Source organism: Prosopis cineraria, unplaced genomic scaffold, assembly GCF_029017545.1.
Source record: "Prosopis cineraria cultivar Desert tree isolate PC_DT_omini unplaced genomic scaffold, ASM2901754v1 PC8, whole genome shotgun sequence".
NCBI classification, from domain to species: domain Eukaryota; kingdom Viridiplantae; phylum Streptophyta; class Magnoliopsida; order Fabales; family Fabaceae; genus Prosopis; species Prosopis cineraria.
In genome coordinates, this window is record NW_026555339.1 from 475401 (window position 1) to 499449 (window position 24049).

The window sequence follows — 24049 nt, forward strand, 5'->3', positions numbered from 1 at the left end:
CTCTTGATAATATATTGATACTGTTTTGTAAAATCTATTCAAGGTTAAACTGTACTTTTCTTGTTTTAATTTATAAGATATTTTTTAAAAAAATTTAACATTTTAAAATAAAACATATTTTAATAAAAAAATTTGGAAAAATTAATCTTTTAGTCCTCCAACTTTTAAGTCACTTGTAACTCAGTCCCTCAACTATAACTCGCCCATGACTCAGTCTCTCAATTTTTGAATCACTTACAAATTAGTCCCTTAACCTTTGTTAATTTTTTTTTCATGTTAGCTTATATCTCACATTAATGAATAAGAAGAGGGTATTTTAAAATAATATATGAGCATTTTTTTATCCTTCTTATTTGATAAAAAATTTTTAAAAAAATTAAAAAAATAAGGATCGAGTTATAGGTAAATCAAAAGTTGAGGGATTGAGTTGCAGCGAGTTATAGTTGAGGGACTGAGTCGCAGCGAGTCATAGTTGAGGGACTGAGTTACAAGTGAGTTAAAAGTTGAAGGACTAAAAGATTAATTTTTCCTTTTTTTATTAACTTTGTCTTTAAATTTATTTTAGGAAAAATTAATCTTTTAGTCCTTCAACTTTTAACTCACTTGTAACTCAGTCCCTCAACTATGACTCGCTGCGACTCAGTCCCTCAACTATAACTCGCTACAACTCAGTCCCTCAACTTTTGATTTACCTATAACTCGGTCCTTATTTTTTTAATTTTTTTAAAAAAATTTTATCAAATAAGAGGGATAAAAAAATGCTCATATATTATTTTAAAATACCCTCTTCTTATTCATTAATGTGAGATATAAGCTAACATGAAAAAAAAATTAACAAAGGTTAAAGGACTAATTTGTAAGTGATTCAAAAGTTGAGGGACTGAGTCACAGCGAGTCATAGTTGAGGGACTGAGTTACAAATGACTTAAAAGTTGGAGGACTAAAAGATTAATTTTTCCAAAAAATTTAATAAAATTTTTTAGTATTACCGTCTTTAATCTATTCGTTATTTTTAATATTCTTTTATGAATAAAGTATTAAATTAAAAATATTTTTTAAAATATATATTGTTATTTTTAAAAACAATAAAATGTATTTAATCAATTTAATTGATATGCATAATTTTATTTAAAAAAATTATAAATTGACGAAAAAGAATTATTATGTGTATGTGGGTCTGTCTGAAATCTCTAGGCTAATGAATTGGCACATATCAATGCTGGACACTATAGTGGTAATTAGTTCTAACCATAATTATACAGCTTGATAAAACAATGAAGTATTTTCTGGTTTTATTCATAAGACAATTTCAACAAGTTTTACTAGAATTAAAAAAATTTAAAATTTATTAACCCTCTTTAAAAATTTAATAGAATTTTAATTTTAATAAAAATTAATCATATGGTTTATAAATAGAAAAAAAAAACACTCTCTTCTTGTTTTATAAATGGAACAAGAGGGAATATGTTTTACCAGAAAAAATTAGGGGAGTCAGTTATTACAAACTCAACAAAATTAAAGTCTCAAAAATTAAAGTTACCGTCAGTAATTACAGAAGTGAACCAACGAGTCACTGTAAAGAAGGGATTATTCGGATTCGCATCTCGCAATGCATGAAAGCAAAAGGGCCAAAAGCAGGGCTGATTTTGGTGGCATCATGTGCGAGACGGCGGAGAAGCCTTGCTGGGTTTGGGGCGTGTGATTTGCGAGCATCGTCCACCGGATGGAATATTGATGAACCTGAAAGCGAGCACACGAGGCGGAGCAAAAGCATGAGAACAAGGTAAAGCGAGACGACGAAGCGAGCTTAATTAGCGGCTTTTTGCTCTTCTCCATTATTTTAATCTAATCCAGGAATTATGCTTGGCTTGTGGATGGGACTTCAGAGCATTGACTTTTAGTTGGCGAAGGAGTGTGCGTATGTGGGGTGTTGCAGAAGTAAAAGACAAAGATTCCTCAACGAGGAAGAGTTGCTTTTGCTTTGGGAGGGTCAGCTAACCCACACAAATGACAAACCCCCTTTGACATAGCCTAGCGACTTTGAAACTCTCTGTTACTTTCTCTTTCTTTCATGCAGTTTTGCGACGATTAAAGCGATTACATGTGCCAGCAATTGTCTGTTTGGTGTCAACCCGAATCCAAAGCCCCAATCTTTGAAACCAGAGAGTCAACCATTTCTCTTCATTCAATCCTATCACTCTATATCTATATATTCACATATATACCCGTCCGTGTACCCTAGAGCTACCCACGAAGTTTCCCACCTCACTTCCTACTTGGTGAGCTCGCTTTCTCTTTTTCCCTTTTATCGGATCTTCTTGCCCTTCCCCAATACCCCATTTAAATACGACCTCATCATACTTGCAGTTGCAATACAACCCCCAGCCCTATTCATTGACACTTGCTGCTGCTTCTCAAAGCCGCTGCTTCAGTTCTATCTCAGGTACATTTCTCTTGATTTTCTGTGTTCTTTTGTCATGTGGTTTCTGGGTTTTCGTTATGTAAGCTTTTAACCTTCCGATCGAGTTTGGGTGGGTGGCTGGGCTGCTTTGACTTTTACCATGTAAAATCTGATCATTCTTTCAGTTAGATGTGGTGCGAGGGTGTTTGATTTGACTGCAATCGGATCCCTTGCACGAGTTCAGAGATCTTTTTGTAGAAGAGGGGTTTGCTATGCGTGTTTAGTTCCTTGCCCCCTTCTGCCCTCCGATTTCAAGTGAACATATCATATCCGTGGATTTTCCTCCTTATTGAAGGTGTCCTTGTTCTCCTTCGGGGTTCGGGGAAGATTATGAATTTGGTTCGCATCTAAAGTCCCAGGCTTCACTGTTTTTGAAGATGGGAAATTTTTTCTCCGAGGGTTTTCTTCTTCCTGTTCTGGATCAGTTCCCTAAATCTCATGCTTTAACCAGTTGTGTCGAGTCTTGATTTCTGCCTCAGACAGCATTTTGTATTACTTTTTGGCGACTCTTTTTTTCTTTTGTGTTGACAAATTCTGGATTGGAAGCCTTATTTCACTTCCATTTCCCCCACTATAATTGATGCAGAGACTTTTTTAAGAAAAATTGCTAACGTCTTGGTCACTTTGTTTTTGCAGTTGTCTCTGACAAACGTATCGCCAATGGAACTTAACAATTCGCAAAGTAAAAGGACAAGCTTGAAGAGAAAGTCACCAGAAAATGGAGATTGTCTACTCTCCAACAGTGGCTCTCTAGACGACCTTAATGAAGATCTCTTTGAAAGGGTGCTCTCATGGCTGCCAACTTCTACATTCTTTCGCCTTAGCACTGTGTGCAAAAGATGGAAATCAGCGGCTGACTCTGCGAGTTTCAAGCTCGCCTGTTCTCAGATTCCTTCTCGGGATCCTTGGTTCTTGATGGTTGCCCCCAGTCTCAGCCAATCTATCATCTTTGACTCTGCTGAAAGCTCTTGGAAAAGACTCAATCATCCTCCTCCTCCTCTGCAGGAAGATTCTAACCAAAGTTGCATGCCAGTGGCTGCCTCTGGTGGCTTGATTTGCTACCGCCAATCATCTGGAAACTTCATTCTATGCAATCCTGTGACAGGATGTCGTAGGTATCTTCCTCCACTGAATTTAGCCCAACAAAATCAACCCCTCAATGCCGTTGTGATGAGTTCATCTGTCTCCACCTACAAGATAGTGTTAGTCTTCGGTGAACTTCCATTTCTCTCTTTCATATCCTATGATTCGAACAATGGTTGCTGGGAAGATGAGACTGCACTGAGGAGAACGGTTGATGACAACTCTATGGAATATGATTCAAGCGATGATAATGTTGTGTACTTCCTAAGCAAGGCTGGAAATGTGGTGGCAAGTAACATGCAGAGAAGTCCTTCTAAGCAATTTTCATCGGTTATTACTAACAAAGATGGTGAGGAGATAGTCTACTTCCTAAGCTCCTCAGGGACAGTGGTGGCTTGCAATTTGACGAGCAAGTGCTTCTCTGAGTATCCCAGGCTGTTGCCTGCATTCTGCGAGTACTCCATTGATGTTGTGGAGTGTAATGGAGAGATGCTAGTTATTCTGTTGTCCGAGTTCTTGGAGAGTGCGAGTCTTCGGGTGTGGAAATTCGATGAGGCAAACCGAAGCTGGCACCAGATTGCAGCCATGCCTGCAGCAATGTCTCATGAGTGGTATGGAAAGAAGGCAGATATTAACTGCGTGGGGGTGAAGGGCCAGATATTTATATGCTTGAATTCTCCTGAGCTATGCACTTATGTTGTGTGTGATTTGAGGACTAAAGAATGGATTGAATTGCCAAAATGTTGCATCAAAGGCCAAGTCATGGAGTTCATGTCTGCCTTCTCGTTCGAGCCCAGGATAGAGGCTTTTGTATGACACCATGACGCCCTGCCCTTTGGATCTTTGAGACTTTCACTAGGACTCTCCTCCTGCCCTTGTTATTTTTTTCCCCCTTCCTTTTGAAGGTTTACGTGAGTCAGTATTGAAGCAAATAGCTAGTGGAGATTTGTATGAAACTAACCAAGTGACTGATAAGCTAACTGAGACATTGTGATTATCTTCATTGATTATTAGATGTACGTTGTTTCTGTGATTATTATTGTTCTTAATTAATGAATGATGACCTTGAAAATTCTTTATGTGTGTTTGGCTTCTAGTTCGTTAAAAATTTATTTAATGAAAGTCAATTATTGTATTAAAATTTGTGTTTGAATATATTTTTTTAAAAATTAATTTGATACACAGAAAGTTGTTTAGATTATGATAGTTAAATATGTTTTTGAATGTATAATTACAAAAAAATATATTGATTTATGATGATTTATAATTTTATTATATAAATTTAATATATTTAAAATATTTAAAAAATGTGATAAAGATTTTAAATAATATAAAATTTGATCTACAGTGTTAAAAATTTAATCTCTAATTATTTGTACTTTTTTAATTTGTGACTCTAGAAAATGTCATAGATTTATAATTTTTAGTATATATTAATGTTAAAAATTAACATGATTAATTATTCAATTTATAATGTAAAAAAATTGATACTTAATAATTATTATTGAAATAATAATTATATTTTAATGAATTAATTATTTTTTAAATAAAAAAATAAGAGATTAAATTTAAGGTAATATAATTAAATAACATCTTATTTTTTAAATTTATTTTTTAAAAGTTTCAAGTAGTTATGTTTTTAAAATTCATTTTTAATTACTGTTTAAATGTGTTTTTAGGATATACTTTTTTCTAAAATATTTTATTTAAATAATTTTTAACATTTTAAAAATAAAAATTTACTTTCTAAATGTAAAATACAAGCAAACCAAATGAGTCATTTCTCTATTTGTCTGGGGTTTTTCTCTGTGAAGAAGTAAAGCTGATAGATTTCAGTCTTTTCCTTTCCGTGGTGAGTCAGCTTCTTCTAATCATGCCAGCCTTAATCTCGTTTAGAACGTTGAAGCTGGGTCGCCAAGTATCGAGCTATAATTTACTAATAATATATTATTTTTTTCGTTGGATAATTCAATTTCCAACCTACGAAGGCAGAAAGCTCAGAGCTCACATGATAATATACAGGGGTGATGAGAACCGAAATATTATTCAAAATTAAAGGTGAAATGATCTGGAGAGTTTATTGAAAAAAAATTATATATTTAGTATTATATATTTCAAGTGTTTGATTTCCATTTAAATTGAGATATTTATATTTTTTATAGATTATTTATTTGTAACATTATTATTATTAATATTATTATCAATACTCATAAAGTATATTAATATTTATTTAATTGAATAAAAGTATATTAAGTATATAAGGCTAAATGATAAGCCTTATCCTATTTTTAGTAATGTTTTTTTAATTTAAATTGAGAATTTATTTATTTATTTTTATATAATTATTCATTATTCATGAGTCGAGCTTGATAGGATCACATTGATAGTAAAAACTTTAACAATGGGTATTTAACACAACTGCATAGCACGACTCGAACACAAAATTATTAATTAAGCCACACAACTTTTTACCGGTTGAATTATGTGCTAGTTGGTTAAATCAAGATCCTTCCTAAACTAATATACATAAATAGTAATTACAAAAGAAGGGGTAAATTCGGGATGATTCGGAAAACTCAAAATAAATGACTCATTAAAAGCATTATTCTTTTTGTGATAACAAAGCATTAATCTTTTTCTTCCAGTCTTTTACTTGATATTTGGTAACCATTCCAGCCTCGACGACTATTTATTTATTAATATTTGTGCTAATTCAAATAAAAAGAATCGAATTGCTGTCTTTAATTATGGTCAGGAGGATGAGCCCCCCAAACAAAAAAAAAAAATTCACCTTGATATATCACTGACCTAATATCAACTTATCAAGGTTATTGAAAAAAAAAAAAGGCAAATAGTTATAATTAAAATAAATTAACAAATATTCTGCAACGGCGTGTGCGGAGGGAATTGGGAAGTTGATCAGCAAATGGTAGGCGTGTTTGGAGACGGTAATTATTACTCTTTCTCGGGGCGACCGGCTTGGTTTCCCCCTCGACAAGAAAATCGATATCTGACGAATATATAAGCCAACAAACATCAAGGCTTCCCAAGTGAATTGAATCGAGACAAGAATAAGAAAATGGAATCGGAGGATTCGGTGAAACATCAATTGGAGGAATTGCAGAAACATTTGGGGAAGAAGCAAAAGTTCGAGGAAGCTGTCTCCTCTCTTAAATCCCTCCTTCAACAAAAGTATCAATTGGCTTCTCCCTCCCTTCGCAAAACCGTATGCTTACTTTCTCTCTCATTTGCTCTCGTTCTTTCTTGCTTGCTTGCTTGCTTGTTTTCTTTGTTATTCTATTGGATTCGTATCACTACTACGTTCAACCTTTTGATTTTAACACCGTTTCTGTTTTCAGTTCTTGTTTTTCAAATTCTCTTGGTTTTGTTAGAAACACACGATTTCCTGTTTGTTTGCACTCATTACTGTTATTGATATATAATAGTCTGTAACTTGGCATCATTGTTGAAGAATTTAACCAAGTAATAAACTTTGATGTGGACAGTTTTATACGGCTATATGCCGAGTTGCTACTGTATTGAAGACCAGATATACCGCGCCCGGTTTCTGGAATGCTGGGCTGGGGCTTTTTGAGCAGGCTGAATTGCTTGTTTCTGATCCATATGAGAAGGAACACTTGAAGGGTTGCGTCTCTCAGGCGAGGGAAGAGTTGCATCTAGAGGATAATCCGACACAGGTTTCACAGCCCGCTCAAAATTCTGCCAATGGAGGTGATCCTCTTTCACATTCTATAAAGATTTGAAAATAACATACCTTTTCGTTTCCGTGTGACCTAGTATCGTGTTTTGTGAGGATTTAGGGTATCTTTTTGAGGGACGTCTTACCGTAGATCCTGAGCCACCTCAGCCTCAATGGTTGGTGCAGTCAAACCTCTTGACAACAGCTGCTACGCTATTTGCTGCTGAATCATCTCAAGGTTTAGCGGCAGATGATACTTCACGGGAAAATGCTGCAAATATGCTTCAGGATCTTCTAAATAGATTGGAAGATGCCGTGCCACTGGTATTCATTCCGAATCTTCACCTCAGTTTCTGTTAACGGTTGATTACTTAGCTCTAATTCTATACTCTGATATCAACATTATGTGGCTTTCAATTTCTTTTTTACTTTCTTTCTTTCTTTCTTTCTGAGTTAACAAAGGCAAGCCAAACCAGCAAACTAACACCTAGCTACCTAACGTGGTTTCAATTTCTAGATTCAGTTAATCAGTTTCCTTAGTCAAATAAATTGGATGTTGTGGGGCTTATTCATCGTTCAGATTTGGAGCTTAAGCAAACCAAACCAATTTGCCTTGATTTAAGATTTATGAGAAGTGGTTTATAGGATGGTGTGGGAAATAAGTGCTTTGAGGTGACTATGAACTGGTTGCCTATTACAGCCCCCGTAATTCCATACTACTTGTTCCTGAGTAGGCATAACTACGGATTTGTTCACTAAAGTATTTCTGCAGATTAATTAAGGAACCATCACAAGCAACCTACGCATCTGCCTGTCTCATTTAACCCTATTCGTAGTGTTGCCTATTGCCCCTGTCGTTTTTGAGCATTTATGTCAAACAATAGATTAACATGTGGTCCCTTTTACGTTTGCTATTAAGTTTTCAATCAAAAGATTACTAGTGCCTGATTTTCTAATTAAAACAAGACAAACATCTACGCTTGTCTTATTTTTGAAAAATTTGACAATTGTCATGTTTTGATCAGAGGACCAAACTAACCTGTTAATGTGATTCAATCGGCTGTGTTACCTGTCAGTGTTCTTATTACTGATGAAAGGCAGTTCTATTGTTACACATTGCCTCACTTCATCAAAGGTAAACATCAGTGTATTTTCTTCTTGTTTAGATGCTGAGTGATGGTCCAGTACCTCATAAAGTCCCTCCTGCTAGCAAAGAAGTTGTGGCAAAACTTCCGGTCATTGCTCTTACAGAGGAAATCCTGACTAAGCTTGGGAAAGATGCAGAGTGTTCAATTTGCAAGGAAAACTTGGCTCTAAATGACGAAATGCAGGAGCTGCCTTGCAGGCACACGTTCCACCCACCTTGTCTAAAGCCATGGCTGGTATATTTGGGAACTTGCCCTGATATGTTGGAAACAATTTCGAAGAGCATGCGATTTTTTGTTTTGTCTCCCTTTTCAAATCAACATTTTGTCTTTGTTAAAACTATCGCCTTTGTATTGCAGGACGAGCATAATTCATGCCCTATTTGTCGGTATGAGCTGCAAACTGATGACCATGTCTATGAGAGCTGGAAGGAGCGTGAGAAGGAAGCAGAAGAAGAGAGGAAGGGTGCCGAAAATGCCATTCGTGGTGGTGAATATATGTATGTTTAGTGTTCATCTATTTCGTGTATGGTCGGCTATTTTTACAAACTGCTACGTGTGAGTTGTTCATTATTGAAGGAAGAGTCACGCTCTTTCAAGTTTCTCAGGTGTCTACTTCTGTTGGCTGTTTCTTGATATTCTGTGTCCATTTAATTGTATCTCGACTGAATACCGATGCAAATCATAAAGAAGGCTAAGTAATTCTCTCTTCACTTGGTTGATAGATGGTTATACTATTTCTTTTCAGATTTTGTTGAGTTAGAATACGACTTTGCAGAATAATAAATAATTTCAATTCTGGGCGAAAAAGAACAATAATTTTCAATTTATAATTCGTAAAACATGGCTAAGTAACATAGGAATCGAGAATGCTGACAGCAAAAAAAATATTAAGGAATCAAGCATCAACCATTCTGATAATGAGGCCGACCCTCGACACAAGTTCGGTTACATTTCGAACAATTATACTTGCAAATAAAATCACTCGGTTTTCTTATAAAAATACACGTATGGGGAAAAAACAAGCACGATACTTCACAGCACAACCGTGTTGATTTCATATGCCTAGCGCCATCTTTATACAAATAACTTGAGTGTAGCTGATCCGACGATAAATTCCAATCCATGAAATCCAGCCAAGCAGACTTCCCAACACAAACATTGCCTCAATAAAGAATAATCTCTTCCCAACACAAGCATCAAGAAAAATTTTGAAGGGCAACGATACACCTACTGTCTTTAGGCTCAGTACTAAAGAAGGTGCAAATCACAACTAACTTGTATTACCAAATGGCAACAATTCTTGACTCCACGTTCACATTACTTGAGAAAAATACCAAAGCAGTTCCCAACTGACCAACTTGATTTGCAAGGTGATTATATATAAAACCACGCTCTGTCCCCTCAGAAACCAAAGCGATCAGGCCTGCATGACGATCCTTTTCACAGAAAGAAAATCACGTGACCACAACCAACACTTTGCTGTGAATACCAGAAAGTGAACCCTGAGCCAGTAGGAACCTTTATCCTAATAACGGAGCACCGATCAACTACCCGGCCTTCCTCTACTCTGCCTGCTTGAAGACCTTTGTGCACTTTGAGTTAATTCGTGAGGCTCCAAATTTCTATCCCTTCCGATTGCAGGTCCCATTGCATCATTCCTACGGCCTCTTCGGCGACGGTTATGTCTGGATCCATTTGACCTCTTCTCCTCAAAGGCCAATGGCTGGATCCCCTGCAGATCAGGCTCTGGAACATATCCTATAGGCCGTTTGGAAACATCCATCCTTCTAAATGTGATAGATATCCTGATAGATATTGGAAAAAAAAAAATTAGATGAGTCAAATCAACATCAAAATCAGAGAGAGGGGAGCCATAGCAGAAATACAATTTCATTATGCACCTTTTCGAAGAAACTGCAGGCACACAATGCTTAGCCACATCAGCTCCATTTCCATTCAACACAAGCACAGATCTGGAGGGAAAATGCCATTATAAGATTTTCACTTCTCAATCGTAGTCATCAGTTTATTGAAAGTACAATGCAAAATCTCTTGACAAGTTAATATAATTGGAAAATTAATTATATAAAGTGCAAGAAATAAACACAGACTGAATACTTACCCCACAGGCAGGGGAATGGCAACTGAACCATTGAATTCCCCAGCACCTGCAATCTTTAAGTTGGATCCAAAGACTATATTGCACTCACTAAGAAATGATACAGTGCAAAATGGTCTAACAAAATCATGATTGTCTATGTGGGGAGGTATACAGTCGCCTTCTTCATAAATATTAACGATGCAACTATCTGGCACACAAGTAGGAGGAAGTACATGCCACCTGATCAGCCTACGGATGATGACCTTGAAAAGGTCAGGAATAGGATCTACTATCACATTCTGAAGAATTCCAGGCGGTTTACCATCTTTATCCTGTAACAGAATGTAAGAAAGTAAGAGCTCCATCCTCCTATCAAACTCATCAGTGATTATAATGGGGCCACATGAGTATTAAAATTACTCTATTTCCTGGAAAAAAAGCGGGTTAAAAGATTTGTAAAGGAGGCATAAGGAATGGACTAACTGTTGCATAATTGTAACAGCACCCAAATTGGATAGTTTGGCGTCCCTTGCCTCTCATCCACTTTTGAGGAGCTGAATATGTCCGATCTGCAAGAGTTTAAAAGAATAAACATCATAGAGTCCCTCAATAATAATACCTCCCATTATAATTATCCAAGAATCGATGCAATAGCCAACTGGGGAAAAATAGAATTGTTTTTCTTCAGTCTTCTGGATGGTAGTTAGCAAAGGCAACCCATGATCCAAAAACTCAATATATCTGTATCTCTAAACAAAGGATCATTGATTAGTTCCCAATTCATTGACCACACTAAGTTGTTGGGACCCCTAAAATTCCAGGAAAAAAGAATCACATCTGCATAATTTATTACTTATCATAGAGAAAATAGATATTATCTACAACTGAAAATTATATCCCATTTTCTCCGCCATTCTTTACATCACTCTGAACACATTTTTTCGATAATCAGAATTTTCCTTTCATGACGCAGCAAGTATGAAGTTTTTACTTCAGCTATAGCTAGAAAAGACTGGGAAAGATAAATTCATACGACAAGGAATGTATTTTGACAAGATCCAAACTCCTTTAGAGTAGCAAAATAATCCGCCAAAACATAAATATTTAACCTAGTTCAGGATTCATGACCACTGCAAGCTTAGAGTACACAAGTCTGATCTTTAAACCTTTAACAAGCATGTCAGTTCACCTCCCTGAAATATCTTTACAAGCCAACTAGGTCCCACCAGAATCTCGAGGATTTTTAAGTCCTGATTTGTGATTTGTTTGTGCTGTCATGGTCATGAATTGCTACCTCAAACTTATAGGATCCGAGCCAATTAGTAGTAGAGGAATAATCATGCCACAGAGATGACAATAGAATAAAAGGCATAAAAGGCAAAACAAAATAAGGATGATGTCAATGATATGCAGTCTTAAACACCTTACTACTAATAATATACAATGCGAAATACAGCTATGATGATGGATCATCAAATTCATCCAAGTACATTTAGTCGTCTAATAGCTTTTCTCTCTTTCTTTCTTTTTTCCTCTGTAAAAGTCATCTGATAGTTAATATGCATAATCTTCTACTCAACCACTGTGCAGTATAACACTAAGAGTGATTTGATTATAACCTACAATTTAATGTTAAATAAGTTGAAAACCACCAACTATAAAGTTTCTAATATGTTTGAAATGAAGACAAGGTAAGTGATTGCAATTAAATCTTGCAATGCATCCCTGCTTATCTTTTCACACATGCAAAATCAGATGACAAAAGCAGCAATATTTCTGCAGTTAGCAAAGTAAAAGGCGATTAAATATAGGAAGTCCTTCTGTGTCAATTTAGAATACAAAGCCAAAACTATCGCCAGGAGAAGAACTATGTAGCTGGTAAATTCAAATCAAGGCCTTGGGTTTCTGCTATTGCTGTGTTTTAACAGTGACTTGTGCGATTAACGCTAAACATTCAATTGAACAGTTATCTATGCACTATAATTTTTTTAGACAATGACATCTATTAACAAAAATTTCATAGCTCATGCTAACAAAAGAAATGGTGCAATGTGCTAGCATGGTGAGACAACAAACCTTTCAGTTCTCCTTTTTTTCCCATCTCTTGCAATGAAGCAACAAAATTGACTATCCTTTTCTGTTCAGCAGCACTAAAAATACCCGTATGGAGTTCAAGCCCTTCAAGGATGTTGACAAGTTTTCCATTAACCCTCTCAAAGCACATGTAATCTATCTTACGCCGGACATTCATGAACCTAATGTACTCTCGCTGTTCCCAAGACAACTTAGGCTTCTCGGGAACTCTTGTTATCGTTCCATCCGAAGGACTTGCATTCGCCGGCAGCTTGTTATGCTCTTCTTCACCAAACTCATCCTCCTGTGCCATGTCCGCCCAAGACATGCGAGGACTCGGGGTCTCCAATAGAGGGAATTCGCAACTGACATCGTTTACAGAAATTTCCGTCACTGGCTCAGACCACCCAGATGCTTCGCCCGAATAACTTGCTTCTGCCCCATCTTTCCAACTCCCGAGAGAATTGGTATCGCAACTATCGTCATGAATGTCACATGTCTCGTGCGATTGCATATTATTAGCAACAGAAGCATTCGAATCGTCAACAAATTGCTCTCTTGGAGCATCACCATGAGCCTCTACAAGATTATAAAGGGAAAAAGGTTCCTATCAGTAAACTAGCAACGCCTTATAGCGCATGCAGCATATAATTACCAAGGAAATAAAAAGAAATAATCAGCCAAGCTTCATAACAGCTTTTCAATTATTCCGCTCAAATATGCCAAGAAGGAACCAAGAGCCGACGCAAAACGAAAAAGTAAAGCAAAGCAGTTTACCTGGGTCAATGGAACGGATGCGATCAGAAAGAATAACAGAGCAGTGACAGCAGAGATCTTTGGACAGGAAGGGAAGCCAAGTTGTGAAGAACTCGGAGGCGATTCGGAGCTCGGAGGGCTGGTAATTGAGAAGGAATGGGTCGTCGGATCTGAAACGCTGGCCGTCCATGACCCAGTCGACTCGGATGTCGGAACCGTAATCTGCTTCCTGATCCACCTGCGAAACAGTAAAAAGAAAGATACCGCGCCCAAATCACTCCGCTTTCCAGTTGCAGTTCTGTTCTTTCTCCGTAATTCTAATTGATGTTTAGCTATATATATAACGAGTGGGAGATATTTTTCTTTTCCTCGAAGTTTTCCTCCTCTTTTCAGGATTCCCTTTTGGTATGGTACAAAACTACAAATCTAATTTAAAACCCTACTGCCCTAATTATACTTTTGAGTTTTGACCAATAAAAAACATTTTTAAATATTTCTTTTTTTTTATAACAGTTCAATGACGGTGATACGGGCGATTTCATCACAATCAAAATATTGATATTATCAATATTAATTATGTTGATATAAAAATTGCAAATTAGAATCATACACCATGGGGCACAGGTTTTCAAACATTTATCTTAAAATGCACGAGTCAATAGATGTTGATCTTACAATAGATACCACAGTTAGTTAAAATTGCTTGTGTAATTAGATGTAATTCGACGATAGTCAAGGAAAATTTTGATAGATTTGGATTTCAAGTATAATATAATATAGTTTCCTATTGTCGGTTCAAAAGAATTTGGAATGAATAATAAATTGAGTTTCCTATTCAGTGTAATTTTTGTCTATTATATTTAAATTGACTCCATTGCCATGGTTATTTAATTGTTATAATTAATATTCAATTTGATTTCGTATTCGTTAGATTAGATTTCCCTATTTAGTCTAATTTCTTGTTCTTAATTGTAATAACTAACTATTGATTTTGATTATTGTAATTGTTACAGATTGGTCCTGTTTTTATTAGGTGTTTTTAATCTATATTCTTATCCTTGCCTATCCTCAATTTGTATATGATTGCTTCATTTTAATTTGCTAAGTCGTGAATTTGTAAACTAATTGTTTGCTAAGTTACATCTATTGTTGAGATATCTCGGTGAGATTTTCCATTTCCAATCTTTGCTTTTTGGCAATGTTATCCCCCATCTATGTGATTTTCCTAACGTTCGGAGATAAGTATGTTATACAACTTATTTTCATTATTCTAAATCAATCTAAATTTTATTTTCAACGTCATGCTAAGCTATAGCTTATAGATATATGTTGCCGATGACAGCAAATTATCAAATACCCCGCCTATGATAATACTAAACATGTGGTTGGAAGGTTAAAAATAGCAGTCACGTGAGATTATAATAGAATTACAAATCATTTATATTATTGGTATCCATGAGCAATTCAAATAGCATGAGATTGTTAACAGAGTATAAAATTGTCCTGTTAGTTGTTCTATTTCTTTAACCTCTCCTTAGTTTCAAGTCCAAAAAATCTAAGCATTTTAAAGCAAGAGAAATATCAATCAATTTATTGTTGCAATAGAATTTGTCCAATATAAGTTAGCATATTTCAATGTTATGATTTACGTGTGGTGATGTAATGATGCCTTTTCCTTTATTATCTGTCATAACGGTTCTCAATGGCTATCATCCTGCAAAAAAAGCAGGGAGGAATAAAATGGAAAGGAAAAATTCTTAAAAACAATAAAAAAATTATTATTTTTTAAAATTTTTCCTTTGATTGTCACTTTGCTAGGTTGGAGATAAAACCTCCTGGGTGTGAAAGAGGAATTAATAAAGTTACCATAAATTAGAGACTTTAAGTTGATTGACCCTACAAATAACTACTTCATATCTAGATTCTTTGATATGAGCCATTATCATAGAGTATTAAATGGAGGATTGTGGGTGATCCAAGGGCATTATTAGCTATCTAAAGGTGGAGTCATACCTTCAACCCATACTTCAACACTCTTTAAAAACTAGCAATTTAGGTAGGTGTTCTAATACTCTTGATTCATTGTTATGCAGAGCAGACATTAAGAGAGTTTGTTGATCTTATTGGTAAAGTCTTAAAAGTGGATCTCAATACCTTGGTGCAAATAAGAGGGAAACAAATAGATATGGAAAGAGAAAGGTACATTAGAATTAGTGTTGAAGTGGATTTGAATCAACAACTTCAAACTCTAGATCTGTTCTTTGGAAGAAAATCTTCATTGTCAAATATGAGGGGTTGAATATCATCTATTTCAAGTGTGGGAAATATGGTCATCAAAAGAAAGATTATCCTCTAAACAAAGAGAATGTGGAAATGAAGGCCACACCACAGGAAAATATAGGTACGAAGAAATCACTTGAGAAATAAGATAAGCAAGCTTCTCAACCTTCAGTGACATAAACGCAAATAAGGACATTGGCAGTGTTTGGTTGGAATATCATGTTGGAAGTACGATACGGCAATTGGATGTTGCCAACACATCCTATGAAGCCTAAATGGGTAAAAGCTATAAATGACGGTAAGTATAGCCCTAAAGTAAATCAATAGAAAAGAGAACCCCAAAAGACTACATGAAAGTTTCACCCTCAAGGTAAGAAGTACTGGCCACTATGGAGGAGGAGATTCCTAAGACGAAAAGTAACCTAAGAAGTAGGAAAAAAGAGAATGAGAAAGAATGTAGGATAAAGGAAGATAAAAGACCGAATGATATAACTTTGTTGGGATGGAGATAAAATGATGGTGACATTTCACTAGGGGTAATGACAAAAGGTTCAGAGGAGAATGTAGTTTTCAAGGTAGAGTACAAAAAGCTAGAGGAACAATTGCCCGAGTGTTAGTAGACAAGAAGGAAAAATTCTGTTAAAGGAAGCCTAGAAAGAACCAATGTGAGTAGGCTTAAAAGAAATCAATCAATAAGGCTTAAAGCCTTTACCCCTCTTTTAAAAAGAAAATTAATAGAAAAGGGCCCATATTGTGATAGTAGGCTTTTCGGTTAATAGGGGCTTTTTAAACTTAGAAAAAATTGACATGAAGTTGTTTGATAGCTTGAGTGGATGCTTGCCTGAACCTAATGAGAATACTATATGGCATCAAGATGTGAAAATGGACACACAAGTAGGTAGAATTAATTCAATTTCTCTATAACCCAATAAGACTTATGATAAGGGAAAAGTTGTAATAGAGATTAATGAAGGGCCCGAAGGCAATTAAGAACAACGGTTTGAGGTTGATACCAATAACAAGGAAGGAGGGTATGCCAAATGGAGAGATAGTGAGACTTAAAGGACTTAACCTCTATCCCAGGTTCCTCTTTCTTTTTGTGTTTTTATGGACTTAATCTCATGGAATTGTAAGGGGCAACCTCTAAATCCTTTCTTGCTAAGGTGCATGATCTTCTTAAGGGTCATAATGTCAATATTTTGATTATTATGGAAACCAAAGTCAAGGAGGTGTAGATTGATAAGATAGTACATTAGCTGGGTTTTTTTAATTAGATTATATTAGAAGTGGTCATATGGGGAAATATGGATTTTGTGGAATAAGGATAACATCTCTATTAAGTATGCTTTTTCTACTACTCAATTGATTTATGTCAATGTTTGCTTAAATAACTCTTGAAGAAGCTTATGGCTTACTTGTTTTTATGTGGAACCCACTTGTGCCAAACACCAAACACTTTAGGAAGACATTTAGAAACTAAGTACTAAAATGCAAGATCCTTAAATCCTTATAGCTGATTTCAATGCTTATCTTTACTCTTGTGATAAGATAAGTGGTAGTTGAAATTTTCTCTCTGTAAATAACTTTAAGGAATGTATACAAAATGCTCAACATTTAGAGGTAGCTATAAGGGATAGGTTCACTTAGGATCAAATTTTTATGAAAGAGAGGCTTGACTGGACTTTCTCTTAGAGATGGTAATTTAAGTAGGTCGAGCATATTTAGAATAAATTTAAAGTATCATACTTTGTGAAAAAAATTCATATAATCAAGCTTGACCTTAAATTTTTTTAGGTAAATTCTGGCTAGCCCATCGGGCTTAGCTTGAATTACTAACTCTACATATATATAAAGCTAGTAATTCTGACGGTCAGATTTATTCAGATTGGGCTCAATTCAGGCTATACTTATCCGGATCAGGCTTAAAGTACCATGCATTTTTTAATAAGCCTATATAATCAAGCTCGGCCTCAAACTTTTTCAAGTGGGTTCAAGCTAGCTTGTTGGGCTTAGCCTGAATTATCAACTCTATTTTCTCTAACTCATATTAGTTGCTAGCCTATCCACAAGCAAGAGTGATTTATAGAGGTAAACATGGCTCTAATCATAAAGCAATTTTTGTTAAAACCATTGGGGAATTAGAGCAATAAAAAAGAGTTAAATTGTTCAAGTGCCAAGTAAGTTGGACATTTGAGGACAACTTCCATGAAGTAGTTAGAAGAGCATGGAATGATGGCAATCGAGACTGCATGGTATAAAATTTTCAAAAATAGGTAAAAGAATGGAATAAATAGTGCATTAGTAACATTCCTAAGAAGAAAAGAGATCTGTTTAAAAAGATTGAAAACATTGATTGAGCTAGAAGCAGAAGAGACAGTCAATACCTAGCCCAAAAGGAAGCAAGATTATGGAAAGAATACAGTAAAATTACAACATAAGAAAAACCTACCAGATACGAGTGGTTAAACTAAGGGGTAGGAATAGTAAATTCCTCCACACCTCCTTTGTGGTTAAGAGGAAAAACAACAAAATAGAAGTTTTAGAAGGAGGTAATGGTTGATTGAAGAGAATTATTAATAAACTAGTGGGGGATCATCAATGCAATTTCATTGCAGGAAGACAAAGCAATGACAATATCATTGTGGCTCAAAAGATTATCCACTCCATGAAGCTAAAAAAGAGGGAGGGAAGGGCATCTTGCCATCAAGATAGATCTGGAGAAGGCCTATAATAAGGTGGAGCAAAACTTTATTTACAAAATATTAAAGGAAGTTAGGATAAATGAAGAATTAATTGATGTTTATTATGCCCTACATCATTAGTACTAGTATGCAAGTATTATGGAATGGTGAACCTAATACAAGCTTTACTTTAGCAAAAGGTTTGAGTATGAGACTAGGGGATCCCATTTCCCCTTACATCTTCACGTTATGCATGGAAAAGTTGCATCACATTATTTTGGATGATATTAAAGACGAGGAATGGATCTTAATTAAGGTTTCTTAAGATGGCCCTAATATATCTCACCTATTCTTTGTTGACGATCTTATTCTTTTTAAGGAAGTCTCTAGAAGCCAAGTTAAAGTTATTAACAAATGCTTGTCTATATTTGATGGAGCTACATATCAGAAAATGAATGGGCAAAAAACTAAGATGCTTTACTCAAACAACGTCCATATCACAAGAGCAATTGATCTTATTTAAAGACTGTGGTGTGGGGGTGTAATATTCTCACTCCACTAAACACAATTAACTAATATAATTCATGATAATCAAAGACTTAACTTAAAAAGGCAATTACCAAGCTTTAGTTTAAATTTAAGAGATCATAAGTTTTCTAAATATAAATGAGATTAAATCAATCAAAATCCTTTACATCAGAGTAAAAATAAGTTACAAAAGCATGTGATACCTTAGATGAATGAAAGAAATAAAAAACAAATGAAAAACGACTCTTATAATGTGTAACAAAGCAGTGCGCTGCGGTTTGTGCATGCTGCACTATGGTGTGTTACTCTCTGTGCCACGCATTGTGGCTCAGGCACCATGCGCCACGGCGTGTTGCATGAAAATTTAGCAAATTTTGCTGTCATTTGATAGCAGAATTGGAAAACTTCTAACGCGCCCTGAATCTTCATTTGACGTTCGAATGATGTGATATATGTGTCTATAGAAATATCTTTACATAAAATAGCTAATGGCATAGGTTTCACTTTCAAAACAAATCATACTAAAAAGTTGAACATCCAAATATATTTTAACCACTTTTCACAACTTTTACACAAAATGGGTGTCTAAAACCCTCAATATGTGTTAAAAACCTTTTCTAAGATTTGGACCATATTCATTGGACTCAGAATTGCCAGTACAACATGTCACTCCTCAACCCCTTTTACCAAAAACAGAGGGGGAGGTAAATTGACATTACATTTCACCCAAATCAATTAAAACATGTTTAAATCTTTATTTTTACACTTGCACTAGTATTTTGGTCTTATGAACACACACACATATATATATATCAACATACACAAATACTCAGGGCCTAAAATAAAAATCAAACATTTTCAATAACAAAAAAGTGTAAGTGTAGTAGCATGCAACCTATAATTGACAAATATATACTATTACACAAAATAAACTAAGCTAGAGGCATATAAAAAGGAATATGTTAATTTCTAACCTCTCGAGCCTTCTCTCTCTCAGTACTAGAGCTAGAGCCTAAAAAGTATTAAATGAAAGGGGTGAATCTAGCCACTCAGTAACTAAAGTAAAATCTACCCTATGCAGTTATATATCAATCATAAATCAAGGATATGCATAAGAAACCAAGTACATAAAACATACTCACACATATCATAACTAATAATTTCTCATTTAATAACTTTTCTATCTCATATATACTAGGTATATTGTCACTATATTCTCAAATATGTGACATGACATTTCACTCACACAGCTTGCCACAACTCAGTACGTGTGACACGTCATATATTTACTTAGGCAATGATTAACTAATCTTATACCCTCCTTATTTTCTTAGATTAAAATCCTGGGCTATAACACTGAATAGGGCTCCGTCTATGTGACTGGACCACCTGAGCTCACCAATCGTAAGGTGTGACCTAGCCAAAGATCATATGACTCACTTTTAGACCACGGCTTCCCCCATTTTCGAACCTTTGGTGTGTCTTATACCCTAAGCTATTCTTCTTATTGAACCAGTGGAGATAGCTAGGTTTTAATCTCTTAACAAACTACGGGACAGTCCCTTGATAAATTATGGGACAAGGCTATACCCCCGTGCACTGGAGGACAGCTTAAATACCATATAGATTTTTCTCTACTCCCAATCTTTAGGCGAATTCCTGTCACTGATCATGCCATAATTAATACTTACTCATTTTCATATTTTTATTTTCATTTGCTCGTTATCATCATAATCACGTTGGGCTCACGACCATGCACTACCCAAATGCACATCAATTTCTTATCTTTCGCTTATAACACTTACACCTATTTTTCAATTACAATTGTTTATTTACAACACATCATCACATTTATCTTTCTAAAGATATATGCATGTTCATATTTGAAAATATCTTGATTTGGCATTTGCATTTCCAAGCATTTAAACTCTCAATCCTCTACTTTTAAATTGCCTAATGTTTTCTCTACATAAGTTTGAGCCTATCCATTGGGTTTATTATCTATCTTTAGTCTCCAATAGTATTAATGAACTATTAAATTCCTATTAATGACATCACAGTCTTCCAACCACCCATATCAAATATAAATTTTGGATATTAATGGTGTCCAACAACTCAAGACACTAAAAATTTATTGTATTAAGTTTAGATACTCTAATCTACTCCCATTAACTCCATTTGAGTCAATAAATTTGGACCTGTAACATCCTGATTTTTATATAATAAAGAAATTGTGGAATTTAGGTTTTGAGGAAAAAAATGATAATAATAGAAATTTATATTATTTGAGGTTATTTAGAAATAATATTATGATTAGGTATTTAATTATGAATTTAAAAATTTAAATTTAAAACCACATAAGCAATATAATACATAAATAATTTTTTTTATGTGTGTGTTAAAAAAAAGAGAAGGTAGAAGGAACAAAAAAAAGGAGGGGGTGGAAGGTTGTTATTTCTAAGTCTCACATTGGTTAGATGAGGGAAGAGAAGAGGTGCCTTCATATATAAAAAGGAGGGGGTATGTGCATTAGGAAGCATGAGAGGCTAAGATGCAATTTAGAGGAAATTGCAACTTTTGGCCCAAAGGTTTGAATAATTAAATTTGAACCTATAGTTTTTTTTAATATAATTTTGGGACCACAATCCCATTTTTATATTATTTTTCTCTCTTCCTCTCACGTTGCTCGGCGTTTTTCTCGCAAGGGGGGATTATTTTCTTTTTCTTCAGGTATGTTCTAACTTTCCTATTTAGATTAGCATTTAAAAATTTATTTAATTACAAAATTAATTTTATAGTTATTTTCTAAATAATATTAGCTTTCTAGTAATATGATTATTTTATAGGATAGAGTAAATATTCTGATTAGGATTTTTTTTTCTATAGGATAGTTAATATGATGATATGATGGATTAAAAATATAGGTTAAAACTCTTAGGGATATAATAAATATTATAGAATATTTTCTTGAGGTTGAAACTCATGTTTAAGAATTTTTAAGTTAAAATCTAGATCTATATGGTTGAATTTATGTGGAATCTGAGATGTAGGGATAAACTTATGATTATTAAATATTTATTTAAGTATGAATAGGTATTTTTGAGGTTATAGAAAGGTGATTTGAGGCTTCAGGATAATTTTAAAATTTTTAATTTATTTTTGGACGAATTTTTAGAATATAGAAGGATAAAATTGTGATACTAGAAGTGATTTGAGGATAAAAAAATAGTTTATTAGGGTACGAGAATTTTAGAAAAAGAATTTGGGAAGTTAAATGAGGCATAAATCTTAAATTAGTATTAATATGGATTATAGATCTAAGACTTTCCAATTCTTTAAATTAGAGTTATTTATTTTAATGTAAAATTAATATATAGTATTGTGAAATAATTATGTAGATTATATTGACAAAGATAGTGGTGAAAAAGGAGTTGTGAAGGGGAAATTGTTATTGAAGACACAAGGTAACCATTATTAATGTGTTGTGATGAGTGTGTTTGTGAATGGTTATGTGTTGTTTTGTTGTTTGGAAAAATTATGAATTATTGAAAATAAATATTGTATATACTTGTTTGAAATTATTGCCAAGTGGGTTAAAAATTTATTTTTGTTTATCATGATGAGATATTATTGTTCGGATATATTCCTGTTTGGATATTTGAATGATGCATTTGTCAGGGTATTTTAATGTATGGTGTTAATGGAAATTTCTGTTCGGTTAATTATTACCACGTGGTAAGCCCTCATTGGACCCAATGAGTGGCGTGTCGCTTGGTCCAACTCACCTTTGGCCGGGTGATTTGGCGTCCGAGCATGGCGAAAGGAGGATATAAGGTGCAGTCATGCAATTAAATACTTTTTCGGTTTGTTTGAAAATATTGTTCGGTTAAATGTTTTGTGTGCCCACTTAGCAATCGCATGATTAGTTACATCCGCATGCATCATTACATATTAATTTTTGGTTACTGGGACTTTTAAGTCTCATTTCCCGTGGTTAATATTTTTATAGGAGCGAATCTGGCCGAGAAAGCACCAGAGGTGTAATTATGGTGTATGAGACACCATCTTTTACGTTGCCTCTTATTTTGGATTATACAATATATCTTGTGCCAACTTAGGACATATCTTGTCTATGGAGCATGTAAACTCTAATCCTTTTTATTAAATGCATTTATATGTCCAAGAGGATTATGTCTGTCCCTTTTGATTCATGACCTAATTTGAATAACATGCTATGAGGATCATGTCTGTCCCTCATGGTTCTAATTGCTTTTTGAGATATTTTAAGACCTGTGGTATATTGTCTTGGATGTATCATGGTAGAAATTTTTCTACCATGATAAGGGTATGATAAGGGTTCAATGAAAAAAAAATGATTTGTTGAATTAATAATTTGTGAAAAATCGGTTTGTAAATTTATGGGTATTACAGGACCTATAACCCATAGGGACCGAAAATTCACTTTCACTATCTAACCCTAACCATAAACTCATAAATGTGGGAGAAATAGGGAAATTAATAAATGTTAAACTTACCTTAGGTATTTGTAGCCTTCAAAATACTCCCAATGTCATCCATAAGTAAACCCTAGTAGAGTATTAGCGCGTCTCTCCATTTTTTCTTTTCTCTTCTTTCTTTTTCTATCTTATTTTCGCAACTGATATCTACAGAAAATAGTCATACACCACAGTAGATGCACAATGCACTATGGTACATAGCACAGAGAGGTCCTCCTTCATGTCTAAAGTATCTGTGCATCATGGCGGATGATTTTCATGTCACGGTATATGGCACAGCAACATCACTTTTCATTTTTCTTCTCCTTATGATGCCTAGGCCCGCCTTAATACCGAACCCATAATTTAGGCTAAAATATAATTAAATATGATTATTAGACCTCCTTAACCACACATCACCTTAACTTACTTAATTATCCTAATTAAGTTTAATTAATCAGACGATTAAAAAAATGGGATGTTACATGAGGCTGATGGGAGACCTCAAAAAATACTTAGGAATACTTTGATCCATAAGAGGGCATCACACAACTTATTCACCCTTATCCTTTTAATAACTCAGAAGTGACTGTCAAGTTGGAAGAAGAGATTTCTCACTATGGTAGGTAAAACAGCTCTTATAAAATCTATTATCTCTGCCCTACCTAGCTACTTTATGCAAACTATGTTGCTACCTAATAATCTTATTGAGGAAATTGAGAAAATAAGTAGAAACTTCTTA

The 24049-nt window shown here is 34.6% G+C and overlaps 3 protein-coding genes across 5 annotated transcripts; 2 read left to right on the top strand and 1 right to left on the bottom strand.

The window, feature by feature from the left end:
• Positions 1-1635: 1635 nt before the first annotated feature.
• Positions 1636-4580, top strand: LOC129317642 (F-box only protein 13). Of its 2 annotated transcripts, none has more exons than XM_054961975.1 (3): positions 1636-1783; positions 1887-2443; positions 3098-4580. In XM_054961975.1, exon 3 carries the CDS (start codon positions 3122-3124, stop codon positions 4358-4360), a length of 1239 nt encoding a protein of 412 aa, XP_054817950.1. In that variant the 5' UTR covers positions 1636-1783; positions 1887-2443; positions 3098-3121; the 3' UTR covers positions 4361-4580. The 2 variants fall into 2 exon arrangements, with proteins under 2 accessions (XP_054817950.1, XP_054817951.1); XM_054961976.1 differs by having other exon boundaries at positions 1657-2279; positions 2368-2443.
• A 1878-nt stretch (positions 4581-6458) lies between these two features.
• On the top strand, positions 6459-9102 carry LOC129318080 (E3 ubiquitin-protein ligase AIP2). Its single transcript, XM_054962615.1, has 5 exons — positions 6459-6770; positions 7051-7276; positions 7366-7568; positions 8411-8626; positions 8750-9102. Exons 1-5 carry the CDS (start codon positions 6624-6626, stop codon positions 8897-8899), a joined length of 942 nt encoding a protein of 313 aa, XP_054818590.1. The 5' UTR covers positions 6459-6623; the 3' UTR covers positions 8900-9102.
• A 175-nt stretch (positions 9103-9277) lies between these two features.
• LOC129318079 (RNA demethylase ALKBH9B-like) lies at positions 9278-13650 on the bottom strand. 2 transcript variants are annotated; one of them, XM_054962613.1, is made up of 6 exons: positions 13344-13650; positions 12570-13145; positions 10977-11062; positions 10734-10825; positions 10294-10365; positions 9278-10197 (listed from the first exon to the last, which is right to left on the bottom strand). In XM_054962613.1, exons 1-6 carry the CDS (start codon positions 13510-13512, stop codon positions 9936-9938), a joined length of 1257 nt encoding a protein of 418 aa, XP_054818588.1. In that variant the 5' UTR covers positions 13513-13650; the 3' UTR covers positions 9278-9935. The 2 variants fall into 2 exon arrangements, with proteins under 2 accessions (XP_054818588.1, XP_054818587.1); XM_054962612.1 differs by having other exon boundaries at positions 10515-10825; positions 13344-13648.
• Between the last annotated feature and the right edge of the window lie 10399 nt (positions 13651-24049).